At 34.6% G+C, this 20,356-nt stretch overlaps 1 protein-coding gene across 2 annotated transcripts in view; it reads left to right on the top strand.

The window, feature by feature from the left end:
* Positions 1-20,356, top strand: part of LRPPRC (leucine rich pentatricopeptide repeat containing) — a 92,875-nt gene that overhangs the window by 27,657 nt on the left and 44,862 nt on the right. For both annotated transcript variants that reach the window (XM_030035071.1, XM_030035070.1), the window contains exons 14-23: positions 2,454-2,523; positions 5,493-5,520; positions 7,837-7,894; positions 9,034-9,140; positions 9,350-9,427; positions 9,767-9,820; positions 10,533-10,646; positions 11,850-11,980; positions 13,419-13,504; positions 15,129-15,333. In XM_030035071.1, the coding sequence (XP_029890931.1) occupies positions 2,454-2,523; positions 5,493-5,520; positions 7,837-7,894; positions 9,034-9,140; positions 9,350-9,427; positions 9,767-9,820; positions 10,533-10,646; positions 11,850-11,980; positions 13,419-13,504; positions 15,129-15,333 (931 nt within the window). The remainder of the gene's footprint in view (positions 1-2,453; positions 2,524-5,492; positions 5,521-7,836; positions 7,895-9,033; positions 9,141-9,349; positions 9,428-9,766; positions 9,821-10,532; positions 10,647-11,849; positions 11,981-13,418; positions 13,505-15,128; positions 15,334-20,356) is intronic.

Below are 20,356 nucleotides of genomic sequence, written 5' to 3'. Positions count from 1 at the left end.
GCTTAAGCAGTCTTCTGCTGCAATTGTCATTAACTTTCATTCAGCAAATATAGAAATATCTAGTCTATACACCATTACTCTGGGAAGCTGTTGTGTTGAAAATGAGAAAATTAAATGAGTAGTTACTAATCAGTGATTTAATTTTTGTATCAGAGATTTATCAATTAGTGAATCTTTAAGATTCACCTTACATTCTGCCATTATTTTGTTTGTTCTTACTACAAAAAAAACCTATTAACCATGAAAATTGAATAAGGTTGAAATTTTTTTTTTAAAGGATAACTATTTATTAGGAGCAGTGACATTCCTTCTGGAAAGTGAAATAGTTTTGGGTTTGTTTTTTTTTGCCTATGTGAAAAAGTAGACCCACCCCTGCACACTCATTTTGGTTAACTGAAATAGTCAGGGTTTAATGTGTTATAAGACACAAATATGTGTGTGCCTGGTATATGGTAAATGTATACAATATCAGTATGATACAGGCACATGCAGTAGGCTGCATTCTGTCTTACTGTCAGGAAATTAGTCTCACATAGTGTATTATTTAGCTGTTGTCTGTGTATTGAATTTAAATCTTGTAGTGATGTTTCTGTTTATAAAGACTAGGGTTAATAATTCATGGAGAGATTAAAAATTTCTTTTGAACTTGAGCTTTAAAGGAAGGTACTCCTGTAAATAGTTTACCAAGCTGAAATGAATTCTAGTAAATCTAATTAGCACCTATGTAACGATAAGGCACACATATTAAACAGCTGATTTTTTTTTTTTTTGCATTTGGCTCCTTTTGCAGTATTACAAAGAGGGAAAAATAGATGCAATATGGAAAATAGTTCAAGATTATCTCATCAGTGTAGTCGGGGGAGGCAAAGGTTGGTTATTAATGCTGGTTGCTATCTAGGTGTATTGATTCAGCTTCTCATGCCTTATAATGTATAGATTTTTGCTACTGACAAGATGAAGACTATGAAGCATCAGCTGAGGAATCTGGGCGCATAAGGCAGTGTACATGAGAGCCGCTTTTCCCCTTTATCATGCCGTTCCATTCCACTTCATTGTCAGTCCCTTGATTTTCTCAGACTTGTTTGTTGCTAAGGAAACCAGGCTGCTGATTGCCAGCAGCAGCTGAGCATACTAAGATGCTTTTCTGCTCGTCTTTTCATGAGCAAAAAGTTTAATATACCACTGGAGGAGGATTTGGATTGAGGGTTTCTTGAAACCAACTTTACCTGAGATATTCAAACTAAAATAAATGTTCCAACATTTAAAACTTTTAATTTTCTAAATGCCTGGAGTTAGACTAAGGAGTTGTTTTAGCATGTTGTTCCTGTCTTTTTATTTCACAGGTTCCTATACAGCTGGTGTTTTTATTTCAGTTCTCTTCTACCATATAGCATGTTGTAGCCCTTTGGGCCCAGTGCATTCAGGGTTTTACAGGGGTTAATTCTATTGTGATAGTGAAATCAGATGATAATAACTTCATACAGGACTTAAATGCATCTACTACTGTATTTTTTCTTTGCTGAACTATGGTGCTGGAATGAGAGACAGCAGTTCTAGAGGAAGAAGGTAGAATGATTTGGAATATTTAGCCAAGAAATGATGTAAAGATGAAGGCATAGGGCATAACTGAAAATGACCTCTCAGGGATATCTAATTTTAAGTAATTTTACAGTGTCCTTTGTGTTCAACCAATATTGTAAACGTCAACATTTAGAACTGTGTATCTTCCTCTCTTTTCCCCTTATGTTTAACTTAATTCAGTGGATAGCACTTTAGATGGAACTACTTTTTCTTTCTTGTTAGGCAGTTTACACAAGCAGAAGCAAACACCTAAGAAAGTGTCGTTATTGTTTTGAGGGTTTTTTGGGGGGGTTGTGGGGGGTGGTGTTTGTGTGTGGTTTTGTTTTGGTTTTTTTTTTTTTTTTCTTTTTTAATTAAAAAAAAATAAAAGGCAAAATTGTAAAGCCTATTTTAAGGCAGGTATTCAGTCTGAAACAATTATCAAACCATTTGCCTCTGGTGGATCTTTTTTTGTTCCAGAGCGAATATCTCAGGTTTTCTTGATTAGGATTGTTTGGGTTTTGTTTTGCTTTTTGGAACATATTTTCTTCAGTCTTGTGCTTTTTTACAGATAAGATGCTTACTCCTATTACTAATTTGTATAAAAGACTAATGTATTAACTATTGGTATTAAAGGCAATGAAGAGGGAAAAATCTCTCTTTTAGAATATGTGATCCCTTTTGAAATGGAGCAGATTTAGAGCTGATAAAACCAGGACTGTTTCAAATACCCTGGTATTTGAAATTTTGATTTACAAATGTTTGTCAACATTTACTAAGCTAATGAAATAGTTCTTCTAATGACACCCTATTTACGTGACCTACTGACTTGTTGCAGTTCATGGATTTTTTTTTTTGCAATGACTGCTTAGAAACATTTCTTTCATTTACAGTGTCTTCAGCAAGCACACCTCCTATTGATATTCGTCAGTTTAGAAACAGCCTCATTTGGGGTTTTAAAAGGTAAGGTTGCTATATGAATACCTCTCCTTTTCTTCTGTAGCAAAGTTCCCTCTCTTTTTTGCCTTAGTGAGCACAAGTCTGTGCAGCGTTTTCCCCCCAGCTCTATGTTTGAATATTTAAAAGTAGGGTTCCAGGTTTAGCAGTTCTGAGGGATATCTTTGTTCCTCTTTGCTCTCCCTGGTTTCCTTGCCTCTGCTATATATGAGCATACCTTTGAAGTATTATATCTAGTAGATTAAAAAGAACTTCACTGTTATTGTTTGTTCTGTGGTATTTGACAGTATATAAACTTCTCAGGGTAGTAAACATTCAGGGTTTTATCTTTATTTACTTTTTTGTTTATAAACTGCTATGCTAATGTAAGGTTTCCCTAAAGATTATCATTATTAACCATTAAAGTAAATGGGTACTTAATGAAGATGAAATACCAGTAGGAGTCAGGTATATTCTATTACATCTGATAACTTTCTGTGCTCTCTGGGTTAATACATCTCCTCAATGCTCACATTTAACACCTAGTATTGTGCTACATTGCCATGACTTTATATTCATAACCATATGGTCCCATATTGCAAGGAGGGTTCCTTGCTAACTTGCAGGGTTGTTTTAAGCTTATGCAAGTATATGTGAATTAACAAGCATTTCTATCATTTGCTGTTTGCCCCAGTCAGACATTTAGGACTGTGAATTAGGTTTTTTTTGCAGCATACCTACACCACTGGGAACCAGAGAGGTCACTTAATATTACTCAGGACCAGAGTTGGAAGGCTGGTTTTGTTGACCAAGTTATTTCCTAAAATTCTGTAATGGCTATGAGATATAACTATGTTTAGGTTGGATATTAGTAAAACATACCAGGTGAATATGACTAAAATAATTCCTAGTCAATTGCAAGTTCTGTCTAGCTGATCCTGCTCTGCCATGGGAAAAGGGGGAGAAAAAGCAAACCAGTGTTCAAATTGGGTTTGTTAACTAGGCCATAGCTGACCTTGACATCCAAGGAATAAATGAAATAAAGTTTTAGATCCAATGGGCTATTTTACTATTGCTTTTAGTAGTCAGCCCCAGAATCATCTGTTTCAGATATATTAATTAAAGTAACAGATTTTTGAAACACATTTTTCTCTCTGTAAGTATAGATAAATTTTCAGTTGAAGTAGGACTTGCGCTAGAAAGGAAGCCATACCAATGTTTACCACACACAACCAATGCCAGCATGAAATACCGCTACCACTGGAGGGTTGTGCAGGTGTTCAGAATGTGATTTAAAGTATCTTTAAAACGTCATCAACTTGTATTGTGAAAACTAGCTGCTGAAGAATTGTACTATCCTCAAGTGAAACAGTTACTCACTTGAGTGGTGGAACAATTACTACTGTTGTGACTTCAATAGTTGTTGGACATTTGGGCTAAAAAAATCAGAATTCTGAGGGAAATGAAGGCTGGAGGTTTTTTGGTGGGTTTGTGTGTGTGTGTGGTTTTTTTGGTTGGTTGGTTTGGGGTTTGTTTGGTTTTTTTTTTTTTACTTCAGCTTACTGTTCCCCCCCCCCCCCCCCTTCCCTTGCCACTTGTGTGGCGTAAGTTTTTTTACTTTCTTTAATCTGTCTTGTTTGCCTTTATTGCTACCTCGCTTCAGAAGCTATGTACAAGGTTGGCTGTGCCCAAATTTCACCCTTATATTGTTTCTGAAAGCATGCCAATTCATGTTTCCTTTTCTATTTTAAACTTAATGGCTAGAACAGCCTGAAAATGAAGCTTGAGGGTATGGTATGATAGGATAGAAGAAAAGAATATTTGTACCTTTTGTAAAGACCACAGCAAAATTTTATGACTAAATGCAGGTCTTGAATGTTCAAATGAACAGAGTTTAGGACTGGCGTACAAAAGTACAGGGTATGGATACCAGAGACACATGAATAATGTCTGTGGCAGACTAGTCTATGGATTTCTGTTGAAGCTGCTCTTCTCTAGTAACTGCTTCGAAGTATTCCCATTCTATCTGCCTGATGTACCATTACTGTTTCAGAGTCAAGTACTTTAGGAAATTGATGCATGTGATATCTGCAGTTCATTGTCATGCTGTCAGTGGTGGAGGAAGTTCACCCAGTAAAGCTTAACTAACCTCCCAGACAGCGTTTTACTTTTTTTCCTCTCTGTGTGGATCTGCATTTGATTCGTTTTCAAATACAAGTGGCAGCTGCATAAAAAGAGTAAATGCTTCATAGGCTTGAACCTCCTAAATAAAATCCTAAACTTCTATGAATGCTTTTAAGTTTCTGTGCAGCTGTTCAGACTGACATCTTATTTTCCCCTTATAAGAATTATAAGAGGATAAAATAAGGTCCGAAGTTTTTGTTCTCTTAGCCTTTTCTAGGTTAATGCTGCTTTATAGTTCTTGAAAAGTTGCAGCTTCTAGTGAGAATTTTGATGTTCTACAAATTATGGGGATATGTTATATTTTTTTATACTTCAGTGAACTGGTTAACATTTGATCTTTATTTGTAACCTGATGATGTACAGAGAACTGCTCTCTGTCCAGTTATGACCTGTTGTATGAGGGAAGAAATATGGAGTGTTTGCTATGTAAAGCGTGACTTGTTTGAGTGAAGCTTATTTTCTTGAAATGCTAAATAGATTGAAGTATAAAATAAAAAAAGTACAATTAGGACATGTTAAAAGATCAAACTAAAAATAAAACTAAAATATATTCTTTGTAGTCTTAGTTATCTGTTTGGATTGCTGCATTATTTTAAGTTATTTAGCAGAAACTATGACCATGTGCAGTATAGTAAAAAGTACAATACTTATTCTATACAAAGTTGGTTTAAACAATATGTGGCAATTACTGTATTTTAATCTTATTTAATAAGATCCTTTGTGTTAATAATCTGTGGTTTGTTTTTTTAAAAGATACAACCGTAAAATCATTTTATTGCTTTTAATTTGTTATCCTTTGCTGCCCTCTTCAGCTCAAATGATGTACATCTTTGGAGCAAGGTAAGTGGAGATGATAGTGCTGTAAATAAGATCAAGTTCTTTAGGTGTTGCATGTTTATGATGCATTACTGTAAATCTGAATTCTGAGCCCAATAATTGTAGAACTGATTAATTCGAGCAAGACTTTTGTCAGTGGCAGATTGTACAACTGTATGAAATAGAGTTTTCAAATTGGACAGTTAAGTGTAATTGTGAAAAATCAAATGTGTTGCCATGTAGTGTAGCTTATGCTACGCCAGTTTCTAGATCAATGTTGTTATAGCTGAGGGTAGTATATAGTTGTAGCTTCTGGTACAAAGTCTGCCATGGTTGTGCAATCTGACATTGTTTAATTCCCTTTCATCCCTTCCTTAAACTTTCTTCCTATTCCCCACACTAGTACTACTAAAATAATAATGCACAATTAGAATTTTAAAGTTTCTGTCATATAACTTAAACCATTGAAGGTAAAGCCAGATAAAAGAAATCACCTGGATGAAGTCAAGGGGAAATGACTGATTATCTTGCCCTCCCTGGTATGGACTACATTAGAAAGACACTGTAATGTAACTTGGTCAATAAATTTTGTGGAGCACTAGAATAGAGATGTTGGCAGATACTGCCTGGGATGTGGCTACAGAATTTGGGAAGGGATGTGCTGTGCTTTTTGTCCTTTTTTTCTTCAATACTGTACTTGCTGACTAATAAACTAGTACATGGCTTGCAGTATATTTTAGATTTTGCAAAGAAATCTTGGAGTGAGATGGAAATTGTAATTTGGAAAGTCATTAATTAATGATTTATAGAAATCAGGTACAACTTGTGAAGTGAAGGGTTTTTTTGTATTTTACTAACATTTTCTGTTGTGTGAAGATTATGGTGAGAGGATGTTTTTGTCGTCTGCCTCTATACTCCCTGTTTTGCATTTAAAAATAAAAAGGGAGGGTGGGGAGAGGGGAAAAAAGGGGATCTCTTATTATTCCCATTATGAAATTAATTTTGAAGGACAGTCAGGGGACTGAAGTAATGGCGGTCTGCACATGAAGTAGTATCTAGAATTACTTCTGCTGTTCTCCACAGTGGAAGAAGGATACATTTTGTTGTCTTCGCTAAATTTATGAGTAAATATGTTTATTAACCTTCTAAAATAAGAAATGCTAACTTGGGAAATAAATAGATACTTAGCATTAGAAATAATATCACACTTTTTTTTTTTTCTGTAATCCATCCTTTTTGGTATTCTCTGAGATTTGATTCAGGAGAACTGTTATCATTACGTTCTTGGATTTATTGTAGTTGTAGGTTCTTCTGTGTGTTGATTTGTCATAGGAGGATGAGGGCAAAAGAAAGCTGTAGTTTAACTGTGCACAGTGTCCATGGTGTTGGTAGAATGAGAAGTGATAGGTATGGTATTCTGTTGCACATTGGGTATTTTCTGCTTTATCCATTTTCATTAACAATTGAAGGTGACGGTTTCTTTTCTTTTGTCATTACTTAAAACACAGCACTTTGACAGTGGGAATGCATGTCCCTCTAACTTTGAAATTGCATTCTAGAATCATGGCAGATAAAGCAAAATTCTTGAAATACTTAATCTCAGGTTTTAACTAAAGATTATGTAATTTCCACAAGAACAGTCAAATGAATTTTTAAAGTGAGCTAGTTTAGGTTAAAGTATTTCTGGGTAGGATGTGGGGGCTTTGAGGTAAATGCTTCTTTTCCTCTGATGAAGTAAAATCTACGTATTCCTTCAGTTCATATGACTGATGGAACGTGTGCTAAATTTAGTCAAATACGATTAATTTTTATGGATGTATATTTTGTACATAAGTGCAATTTTGAATGACAACAGCTGTACTAGTTATCTTAAATCTAGCAAGGCATGATAAATTGTGTTCCTCTATTTTCTTTATGTATTTGCTTCTCTCAAAATAAAACAAACAAACAAAAAAACCCAAAAGCTTCATGGGCCAATTTCAGCCTTTCAGTAAATTTGAACATAATTGTAGCATCTCCAGGAGCGACACTGGTTAATATTTGCTTTAAGCAATGTCTTACAATAGCTAACTTTCTGTAGAATGATACGTAAACAGAATACTAGAGTGTCTGTCTTACTGCCATACCTCAGAAAGCATTTCTGTTTGCAATATTTTTCAAGAAAAAAACCTATTATTTACAAAAAAACCTTCTTTGTATTTCTTAGGGAATTACTATGATGTGGTAAAGAATAATACTTTAACAGAGAAATGCTTTATTATTTTGAGAATTCAATTTCAGATACTATTTGTCCTTGCTTGCTTCTTTTGGCTGCAATGTACGATTATTCTGTCTTACCAGATAACAGAACTGTTGTACAAGGATGAACGTTATTGCCTGACGCCTCCAGGACCAACTGGTAGAGTTTCAATTTCTATGATTGTAACTTATCCACAAATCCGTTCTTCTGTGTAATGATGGGTTTGAGGGATTACAACAGTAAACACTGATTGCTTCTTTTTGAAAGTGAAATTTGAAAACATGTTGGGTAAAATCCTGATTCAAATAATCAGAGCATATTTTGTGAGATCCATGAGATCTTTTTTTTGAATTATAAGCAAATCTTTCTGATAACGATTCATTTTTCTAAATTTATTGACCAAAATAGAGATTTAGAATGACCACAGTATCAGTGCTTAAATACTTAAAAAAAAAAAAAAAAAAAAAAAAAAAAAGCAGTCTTTCAAGATAGTTTTACCTTCAGTAGCTCTTCTGATTTTGTGAAGCAAAATGGTACTTAACATCCCATACCTACTTTGAAATAAGTATACTTTTTTTGTATAATCTGATTTTTAAAAAACAGGGGTTTTTTTTCCTCTTGTTGGGGTTGGAGGGGCAAGGGTTTATGGGGACAGCTAACCTTTGAGAAGACAATGATTGATGCTTTTCCTGTTCTTGGCTACAGGACCCTATATATTTTTACACTTGCATAGATAAGAAGCTTAGCACTGTTTGCTAACATCTGTTAATCTTGATTTTCATTCGCTGATAGGCAACTTCTTCAGTATTAGTTGATCTAATGGTTAAAATATTTTTTTATGTTTTTATGTTAATATTACAATACTTAATGTAGCTTGGTAATGGAATATAATGGGTAAAATGTACAGAATAAATATGCAAAGTGTTAGAAATCTGTTTTTTCTTTTGAGCAGTGACAAAATATTTGTGGCAACTATTTGGGGAAGCGGTCAGGAAAGGGGGGGAAGGCCTTGGGCAGTACCACTTCTGTCACACAGTAGTGGAAAAAATAGATTGAAGTAAGATTCTGTACTGAAAAGCTGTCACTAGGTCTGAAAATAATTAATATTCCTTTCACTCACCAGTTAGATATGTGCTCCCAAACCACATAATCTCTATGCCTCAGTGATCATTGTTGCCATTTCAGAGCCTCTCATCAGGGTGACATCTCACACCAAAATGATTTCTTATAAATTAATCTTGATAACATGACAGTCTCGGTAATTTTAGTGGAATGCTTTCTCTTGTTTTTTTCCACAGAAGCTGTTGGCTATTTTCTTTATCACTTGATTGACAGCATGAGTGACTCGGAGGTACAGGCCAAGGAGGAGCGTTTGAGACAATACTTCCATCAGCTGAAGAAGATGGTACCATTTCATTTTTTGCTACATAATGCCTGTCCTGCCTGACATGTATCTATTAGATTTGAAATTGCTGCTTTTAAGTAGAACCAGACCACTTCTCAATGACATGCAAGAGCTAGAGACTTGAATTACGTCTGAGATAATTTGTTAGACAAATTTCAGTTTGGTTGTGTTTCAAAACTCATATAATTTTTCCCCACCTCTTGGTACAGAATATAGTTATCCCTGCAACCCTCTACAGCGGCATTTGCAGACTGCTGGACTCCTCTCAAGTTCCTGAATTAATTAAGGTCTGTGGTTCTACAGCAATTACTTTGAAGCTAAAAAATGGAGTATCTGTACTCTGAATATATTCTCCTTTGCAAAATAAATACCTTTATGCAGTGATTATGTGTAAGCCTTTTAACCTTTCCATGATTTTTCAGTGTTGAAGCTGTTTTCATTTCGTATGTGAAATGGATACATTTAAAAAGTGCTTTTTCAAGTCAATGTAATAATGCTGCAGAATACAGCTTTTTTTAACATTGCAATTATATAATTAACTTCAACATTTTTAGCATGATATGGTTACTTAGAGATTGAACTTTTTGGGGGGGGATTAGTGATATCTTTCTCTTACTACATTTTAGGATGCAAGGTTACTGTCTCATAAAAAATCCCTGTCTACAGACAACATTCCCGAAGTAAGTAAATTCACAGATAGCTATGCTTGTTCTTACTCTAATAATAATGTTTGGATATGGGGTTTAGATGAAGTGTAATCACTAGCTTTCAGATCATGGAAGTATATTAACGTTATTTAAATCTGCCATTTGAAGTTCAGAGGTTACTTTCCAGAGTAGAAGTAAAGGCTATCCAGATTTTCACATAGACCTGATACTTGACCTTGGAGTTGGCTGAGGTTTCATGCCTCAGTTTCCCTGTCTAGTAAATATTTTTTTGAAAGTTGTAGTTAGTTAACAGTGGTGGTGTGAGGCTTAATTCATGCTTGTAAATTACAGTGATCTGCTTGAGTGGCAGGAACCATATAAATCCATACTGCTTCTAATGGTGGAGCGTCAAGTCTTTACATCTCTGATCTGAGCAAAGTGGAGATGGAAAAAGAAACAGGCTTCTATTCCCTACTTCCCTGAATACAAAGAACTGAGTATGAGAGAAATAGTAATGTTGACCTTTGTAGACATGCTACTTAATGCTTTTTTTTACTGTATTCTGACTCAAATCTTCAATTAGTATGTACTGTTTAAACAGATAAAAGCACCTTAAATGATTAAAAAATTTCTTAGAGCATGAAAGAAGAGGATTGTTTTGTCTGTCTTTAATAAAAGTGATCCGACAAGTTGTTCAGGGAAGGATGTTTTTGCAATTGACATTCTTTCTGTTACCTCCATTTAGAGTGCTAAATCTGACGTGTCTGCTTTGGAGAAGAAACTAGAAAAGCGAAAAGCTGAAAACCAGCCTATTACAGATGTCTTGAAACAACTCATACACGCTCTTTGTGAGGAAGAGGTATCTTAAGCAATGCAGAGATAATTGGAAACACATAGCTATATTTTTAAAGGGACATAAATGACTGTATTATGGAAAGACATAGTTAAGCAAAGACAAGTGCAGTGCTTGAGGTTCCATGGTTTGATGCTTATAAATCAAACATAAGCGCAAAAAGCAATTAAATCAAAAGGTTAACTAATTTCAGCAACACCTTGAATGGCATGTTTTGGGGTTGCTGAAGTTTGTTTACAATAATCTGCAAAGTGAATGATAGTAGCAGCTGTGATAGGTTTATCATACATGCCAAATGTCCTTTCAAGCCATGGCTCCGGTCTCTTATATCTAGATTGTCAAGCAACTGATACATGCACTAGTCATTTGCAATTCAAATATTACTAGGTTGTTAATGCAGGGATTGAAATTCCATTTTCCTGCAGGAGGAAAGCTCTTCTGAGATAAAGGGTCTCTTGCCTTCATTCGGCAGGCGTCCAGCTGTAGTTTACATTCATTTAGTGTGTGTCTGTAATTTGTGGGGTATCACTACACTTTTATTCAGTATCCTGTTCAGTATGATCCTGACTAAAAAGCTGTATATATAGGAACAGGAACAGTTGTGCAAATGATAGCACAATATCCTGTGTTGCTAAGAATACGATTTAGAGTGATTCTCAGCTGTCTGTCTCTACAGTTTTGCATATGAAATAAGACTAGAAGCAAACACCATTGTAAGTTCAAAGTGGTCAAATGTATGAATAGGAATGTATAAAAAAATAAGCTATCTATGGGATCATTAGGTAGTTTTTTATTCTTTAGAAAGTAGTTTTGGTTTGTGTTTGGCAGTGTACCATGTGAAAATTGTTACGAATTCCAAATAAATAAAAACTATTTTAGAACTTGGTTGAATCATGTTCATGGTATCTGTCTGGATTTAAAAAAAAGTCTTACATTAAAACATGCTAGAAATATAAACGTAAAGCAAGAAAATTTATTTGGAAATTTACTCTCAAAATCTAAAAGGTATTTTAGACAAATACTCATTTCTGCTAAATAACTTTCACTCTTAAAATTTGCTAAAGCATTACAGCACTGTGTTTTCAAACGTGATCTTATAATACTAAAAGCACTAAAGCAGTCATGTAACTGCACACTGAACATAGAAGAATCATAATGTCATATTGACTTTTCCTCTAGTTCACATCTTTGCTTTGTTCCTTTTTTTAGAATATGCAAAAAGCCCTTGAAGTGAAAGCCAAATACGAACCGGACATGGTTGTCGGTGGCTATGCAGCCTTAATAAATTTGTGCTGTCGACATGATAATGTAGAAGAGGCAATGAACCTGAAAGAAAAAGTGTAAGTACACCGGCACTGAAACATGTCACAGAGATTTATGCTGATACACAGACCTTGTTGAATTAAGTAGGTTGAGTATTAACCCCCTCATCCATTTTTAATTAGTTTTCCCCACCAATGTATGTGCATTTAAAACAGTGATGGGTGTGGTTCTTTGAAACAAAAAATGTGCTTTGTATAATTGAACATCAGAAGCAGCTACTTTGTATGGTCAGTAGTTATCTTTTTTTATTTTTTAAAAAGGCAGATTGCTATGTAGGGTCTGTTTTGTTTTTATTTTAAACATGCATAGTGTCTAAATTGAAGTTTGGCTTAATTTAAGGGGGAAAAGAAGTACCTGTATTGTGTGTTAGAAAGCATCTAGAATGTGTTTAGAATATGCTGGAGCTATATTGTCTTTAGAATGGTAGTGTTTCTGAGTGACATTATTTTAAGACTATCAACAAGCATTCTACTTAAATTTATTTTTTTCAGAGCTTTGTATCTTGGCTGTGAAAATTAGCTCCCAGCTAAAACATGCTATGCGTGACTTATCCTGGAGCAAATTCTTACAGATCATCTTTCTATTTGCCCCATCCTTTTTTCCCTTGAAGGCCTCCTTTGGGTCTGATGCTACAGTGAATATAGAACAAGTTATGTGTTACTTTCAGGTTCTCTCTCTCATATGCAATCGCAAAGTATTTGCTTTGGTTTTATAGTAGGTTAGCAGGCAGGTGCTCATTACACCTTGCTAGTGTTTGAAATTATGTGAAATGATTGAGCTATGAATATCAAGAAATTTGCCACTCTGCAAATAATGGTAGTGTGTTGGTTTTGGCTGTACTACCACTCTTACACAATCCCTATAGTGAGCTTGCATGAAGTAAAATTGAGTCTTCTAGTGGAGCTTCACTGCAGTAGCACATTTTTACTGATCTGCCTCAAGTGTAGCGTAATATTGCTAAGAAGTGACTCTTTGAATTGTCACAATAAGAAACAACAGAGAAGGAATTAATTTTAAAACTTCCAGAAAAGAAAACAAATACATAGCAGACACTTCAAAATAGTAGCTTTTAACTTGTTACTATAGGCAAATAGTTTCATATTCTTTATCAAAAAGAATATAGCCTTGCCCCAGCCATGGGGACTGAGTTTTCTTCCGAGGCTTCTGGGAAATACCTTATTTTATGCACTAACTACCAAATAATTAATTAAACCATTTGGCTCTTTAAAAGACAACTTTTGGGTTTTGGGGGTGGGAAGGTGTGTGGATAATATTTTTAAATCACATTTCAATGGTGCATCTTTTAAAGTCTGTGAGATTTTTCCTTTAATACTTACTGTAACTTTTAGCACTCAATGCTGTTGTTTTGTTATGCAGTTGTAAAAATAAATCTTTAAGCTGAATCTGTAAAATGTGAACTTCTGTTGATACAATTCTTAATGTTTTAATTTCTAGCTTCCCTAAGAATTCACCTGTTGCTCTTGACACCGGAAAGTACATAGCACTGGTAGAAGTCTTAGGAAAGCATGGTAGACTAGAAGGTAATCCATTGCTTTCATTGTGTGTTTCTGCTATATAATAAAGGTATCTTGCCTCAAAAATAAAAATGTGAGTTGATATTAATGGTATATCATGTCCTGAAAAGTGCTTGAACATTTTGCATACAAATTTGCATGTGAATTCAACCAGAGATGCTTGGACAGTGCAGGCCATTAGTTTTAATGGATTGGCAAGCTTGTCATTTACATTTGCACAGCTCAGTGCTTTTTGTGTTTCTGCAGCTAGTTTTTATTAGCATTGCTGTTTGGATTGAGTTTGAAGATCATGACTTATGGCACAAATTGCGTATGTGCCTAGACTAATGGCTTTGTTTTTGCTTAAGAAGGTCTGAAGGCTGAACATAAAACCTATAAACATAACCTTCTCATAAGAGCCAAGTACTGCAAAAAATCATTTAACTTTTTATAAAGTATATATTTTTCTGTTAGTATTCTTTTATGTGTTTGTTAGTGAATTTTATAGTCTATCTGTCAAACTGCCTGGAAATTTTGGCTTTTAATGAGTGTTCTGCAAAATGCCTGTTTTGTATTTCTAGATGTTTGCATTAAGCTGTTAGCTTTAATTTCTGTAATTTAGTCTAATATAATTCTGTAATTTACATGATTTGGTTGGTCTTTAAAGGAACTCTAGACTATCATCAACTTTAAAAGGTGGTTCTGAATATTGAGTTCTATGATTTTGTAGAAAACTTTACACCATAAAAGCATGGTCCAAGCCTACACACAAAATGATATGTTTTTATATAAAACACTATACAATAAAATATAAAAGCTAATGTAACTTTTTTCTCATAAGATCTTTTTTATATTTTTCTTGGCCTCTTACTGAACTTACTGTTAGAAAAATAATAAACAAAGTTGATGTTTTCCAAATCATAATAGATCAGATCATGACCACCTCTACATTAAAGCAGTTTGAAAAGATTAGCTTGCTTGTAAGAGCATAAATGTCCCTCAGAAAATAATAATTCATAAATGTAGCCAAATGTAAAGTGGTCAAAACATTCTGTCTATGCAATAATTAAGAACATTATAAAAATGCACTTATTCCATATACCAAAAATGTTTGTTTCTGCCTTACTAATGAAGCTTAATGAACCTAATGTTTTAACATGCAGTCTGTTAGAAAGCTTTCATTGGCTCTCCTTGGCTAATTAGTATCGACACAGCAAACAGGCCCTATCGGTATCAGACCATTAGTCTGGCTGTATATACAGTGTAAACATATCTTTATTATCTGGCCTCGTGACAAGCCATCTGCTGAAGAAACAATGGAGTGATTTAGCAGATGTTAGCATTGAACGATAAAAGCATCCATTTAGTAGAATCTTGCAGCTATAGGGCAGACTATACAGGGTTATGTGGTGCAGAGTGGGCACACAGTTCCTATCTATAATTTGTAGTCAAAGTTGCAGCAAAATGATAAAACCATGCTATTGTGGATTTATAATTGTAGTCTCGTTTAGAAATGCAAGTAGTAATTAACTTGAAATCGGCATTATACGCCAGAATTTACATTCCTGCTGGGTTTGAAATGCTGTTTTAATAGCAGTTTGTTTTCCCTACATGAAATTACCTAAGGGTCTTTTGTGTTGTTTCATTGTAGATGCTATTAACATTCTAACAGAGATGAAAGAGAAGGATGTTCCTATCTCAGACAGAACAGTTGCATCTTTTTTCCGTGTTCTTAATGCTGCTGCCATGCGAGGTGAAGTTGAAACAGTGAATCGATTACATGAGACCATTGTGAACCTGGGGTTGGCAGAAACTGCTGCCCTTCATTCCCCTCTGATTACAGTTCACCTTGAAAAGTAAGCTATGTTTGGGCTTCAGATGAAACAAGTTATGATATTTATTTGTGTTATATGACCTGTGTATGCTATACACAGCTGCACATTCATGTTTCAAAGTGCTCATGCACACATGCATGCATGTATAATACTTAAGTGATCTAGGAATAGTAATGAATGAATATGTTTTCTTAAGTTAAGTAAGTCTGTTTTCATTAGTTATACATCACATCATCATCTCTGGGAACAGCAGCTGTGTTTTATGGACACATCAGAGATGAAGTGGCTATATATTGGAATATGCTTATGAATTGATTCTAAAGTCTGTTTGACAAGATAGCTATTCAGAGCATGATAGGTATATTCTCAGCTTTTGTGGTTAAGTAGTATGTATTTTCCCATCAAAACAGCATTATTTTGCTGTGCCATCCAGTACATTTCAGGTGAGTTGAAAGGTGGTTGAACACTGAAATATTCTTAATTCAAATAATTTGATGTTATTGCCAATAGACTGCTATGTTGCTGAATTTAAAATTCAAAGAAAGTACTGTCTGGTTTGTCTGTTGTGCTATTTTTTTTCCCCCATCTATATTTTTAATACCATTTAATAGAGAAAAGGAAGTTCATACATTCATTCTGGCAGGAAGTATCTGTAATTCCATGTGTCATGTTCCTTTGCATAAATTTTCATTGAGGTGTAGGATATTTGAATTGGTGTACGTATGAACTATATAACAATTTCTTACTAAAATTGTGCCAAGAGTCCCTTTTCACTTCCTTTACCGTATGCACAATCCTTTGGAGTTTTTTATGTCATTTATATGGTTGCTGGATTTTAACCTCTTGCAGCTAGAGTGATAAATCTCTTGCAGTTTGGTTCAGGTATATGAGATGTTCTTGGCTTAAATATAAATAGGTATGAAATAAGTGAATTTTTCATAATATCATGTAAGTCAGCCTCAAAGATGCATACTAATGTTTCTGTTAACATGTAGAGGTTTTTAGTTCTTTTAAGTATTCTGGGTGTGCAAGGTCTGTATAACATTTTCCATATTCAAAATTCTTGTCAAAAAGATGTAACTCTTGGTAGATGCATGTACATTCTCTTCTAAAAATAGTATTTTAGTGTAGTGGTCAAGAGTTAAGAATATAGTGTACATCTTTTCAGTCAGCAACACTGCCTTGGTTACATCACAGGACAAGGCAGATGTTTATAAAAGTAATTTAACTGCAATCATATGTAACTAATGTGTCGGAAAAATACCTGACACGCTTTGCACTGTGCAGTAAGAGCAGCTGCATTTTACATAATTGCTTTATGCACATTGACATGCAAGTTGTACATGGTGCTACTTGGGTTCTTTTCACTTGAGAGGTAGTGTATGATGATGTAAATAAAGATGTGTTCATGTGTGGATGCAAAGGGAGACAGTAAAGAGTGTTATTTTAGTTTGATTCCACATTCTTTTGGATTATAAATGTTTGGTAAAACTTTTTAGAAAGGTTGTTGTTGTTTTTTTGGGTTTTTTTTAATAAAGGGACTTTTGATGAGACTAGATTTTTAAAGGAGAAGGTAATTCCATACTGTGGAACTGTATAGCTAGAACTCATTGGTACTCACCTGTATAAGTCTTAATACATTTCATATGTATAAATACAATACAAAGTAAGCTCCTTTGCTATGGTTTTTTTTGGCTGCCTTATGGGTGGAAAGACTTGTTTCCTCTCCAGTGTTAGACAACAGAAGGGGGAAGCTTTTTCCACAAAATTTTCTTGGGAGGAGTAACTGAATTTCACTGTGGTTTTTTGTTTGGTTGTGGTTGGGGTTTTTTTGTCTTGGAGATGCTAAGTTTTTGAAAGTTATGAGTGACTGAAATAACTGTTAGTCATTTCTTTCAGCAGTAGTGCTTACTATTTGCCATCCTACAGCTCAAGTATCATGCTGAAATGCTGTCATTTAGCTGCAGGTTGTCACCATGTCTCTAAAATTAGCTCTGGGATATTTTTTAATGTTCCACAGCAGTGGTAGTGCTAGCTAGTGTTTTGTGTTCTTAATTTATTTCAAACTTTTTAATTGCTTGTAAAGGAATCTGTGATTTGCTTTTGAAGATTTCAGCAATTGTAGGTGTAAAATGTTTTCATCTAGCCCTTTTCTCTGTACCCAGTCCTGAATATTCTGAAATTCTCATTAAGTCCTAGCACATGTTAAAAGTGACAATATGCAGCAGAGCATGGAAAAGAAAAAAATTGTTGATGATGAACAGTATAACTTGACAAAAGCTAACAAAATCTAATATTCTAGTAGAATGGATATTTTGCCTTCAGTGTTTTGAGAAATATTTAACTGAAGTAACTAGAGAGAGAACTCATACTACCTTGGGTTATCCTGAGTAAATTTAAGGGAACCAGCCCCCTGCTTTTAATTGTATGATCTTTATGACTCTGAACAGTTTCTCAAGATGGTGAGATCACATTAAAAATTGACACAGTCCACATGTGGAATCTTGGTCTGTCATTCAAGGTGAGAAACCTGCTTTGGACAGTATGACAAAAATCATAGTTTCTCAAATCTGCAAGGATGTGAAGAGCTTTTACTTTTTCTTAAGACATGTCTTACTTTTGAACTGGTTCTTCCAACTGCTAATAATTGGAAAAGGTGGTGTTACCTACACCATATAAAATTTCTTAGGATTTTAAGGATTGTAGTTTTGGCTTTTACCTGGTCTACCAACTGTCAGGGGAAACCTATTTGAATATGAGCTGTTTTACAAAACTGAAGAGGTTTGTGAAGCTAACCTGCTCCTGTGCTGTACAATACTTTGGTAATATCTATTTACAGGATGATCAATTAATGGATACAGGAGCTACTGATTATTTTTTTTTCTTCCTCCAAGAAAGCTGCACAAGCCAACTTTTGTACAACCAGAAATAGCAATACACATCTTAAAAAGTCGATATGGTTCCTGTCTTTTCATTAACATAAATTTGTTTCTGCTCTCCTTGAGTAATAGCACCTCTGAGAAAAGAAACAAAACAAAACATCTTCAGGTTTGAATTTACTAATTCCCTATATCAGAAATGCTTTTAAGCAGAGGAAAGAAAATTTGCAGGTAAACTATGAAAACATTGTTACAGACTGTATGAACAAAATATTGAGTCAGTGAACGCAAGCAGTTAATATCTTTATTTTAAATGGTCAGAAGGCTGTAGCTGGATCGTGTTTCTTTAAAAATGGTCAGTGTATTTTAATACAGCATTGTCCAGTAAAGCATTATGTGCTGGTTTATGATTAATCTTACATAAACCCATTTTGTTTAGTTTCTCATGTAGTAGATAAAGCGTGAATCCAGTGCCTTGGCAATTTTTCTTCTGTTACTTTCATGGAGTTAAATTCACTTCTGATTTTGTTTGAGATGATTCTCTACAAGTTAATTGACTTTTAAATTTACTTTTAAAAATAGGCATCTTTTTAAATTAGGTGATATTTTTAGTGGGGGAAAAATTATCTATAGTGGGGAGTTTGGGTTTTTGTTTTTGGGTTTTTTTTGTTTGGTGGGGGGCTTTTTTTGGTTTTTTTGGTTTTGTTTTTTTTTTTTTAATTTTTAGCAGCTTTATTTCAAATATTTGTATTAAAACTCTTTACATGTTGCAATGAAATTAGGGATGTTTGGCTCTCTTACTCCATTATTGCAATTAGGAATTTATCATCATTGGTGCCAAAGGACAAAAGTGTCTCATTTGCCCTGTGGGGACAGGACAGTGATAAGATGATTTTTCGTCAAGGATCATTGGGTCGTAATTAAGTTACATTCATGGCTATTGCTTTTTGAAGGATGATTGGTAAATGACAGGCTTCATGTGCTTGGTACGGACAGTGTTCACTAGGGTTTTTTCTCCCTCTGTCAGAAAATCCTGTTGAGTCTGATAATGTAAATGTGGCATTTTATTCTGAACAAAAGAGCAGGGAAATGAGCTATCTTGTCTAATCATTCAGTTGTTTAACACCGACTTCCAGTTTAGACTCAATTGGCTGGAAAGCACTTGACATGTGAAGTTAGTGCTGTTCGGAACGCATGTTTGAGTAAATTTTAAAGTAAGTGACAGCTAAATTGTACCTAGGGAAATTACAAAGCCTTCAACACAGTTAATTTTTTGGGGAGGATTAGTTGTAATTGCAACACCAGTCTCCTTGAAGATTCCTTAGTATGGCAAATGAACAGAAAAACATTTAGCTCTTTCAAGAGCCTGTTCTCTTTTAACAGAATAATTTTTGTAAAGCTGATTGTACCTTGCTGAATTGACTTCCCTCTACACTAACATCTGCTTCAGATTTGTAGAGAAGGATTTGTTTTACTAGTCTACCCTCCACCCCCACCCCAGAGAGTCCCTTTTTTCTTTCTACCTCTCTAGTGATTTCAGGTTTGAGAGCTTTTCAATCAGTAAACCCCTTAGGTAAATTGCCACTTCACTAAAGCTTTATGCATAATGTTGCAGCACTTCATTCCAATTAAAATCAATATTTGGAGTCTTATTTTTATCAGGCAGACTCTCTGGTTGGGAAAGTTGTTTATTACAAGTAAAAGGTTAGATTTAGTGCTATGTTCTTGAAGCAAGAGGGGAGTGGCTTGTTGAAATTGACGGGGGATGTTATATCCATGCATGTTATAGCCAGTCTTGTTGCAGAGTGTGTTCTGCAAACACTCAGATATCTGAGTAATTTTGTCTCTTCAAATAGCTTTGTGTGAGTAAAATTGCCCACGTAAATATTTTGGAAGATTGTGCCCATAGTATCTTGGACTTCATAGGCATCCTAAACAGAAACTGAAGGAATGCAAAAACTTACAATATCGTAACCCTAGCATCAGTTTAGTTGAAAAATAATGCCAAAGTAGGACTCTACCGCGATTACATAAGGACCAAGCATAATACAGTGATGACTGGGGCTCCTTCTGTCATTCAAAAATAATAGTATATCTTCTTTTTTAAAAGAACAAGTTTCAATGAGAGGGAAAAATACACCCAGTCTTTAAGTGGAACAGGCATT

The sequence above is a fragment of the Aquila chrysaetos genome, chromosome 13 (assembly GCF_900496995.4).
Source record: "Aquila chrysaetos chrysaetos chromosome 13, bAquChr1.4, whole genome shotgun sequence".
Taxonomy (NCBI): domain Eukaryota; kingdom Metazoa; phylum Chordata; class Aves; order Accipitriformes; family Accipitridae; genus Aquila; species Aquila chrysaetos.
The sequence above is the reverse complement of the archived record's forward strand: the minus strand, read 5'-3'. Positions and strand labels throughout refer to the sequence as shown.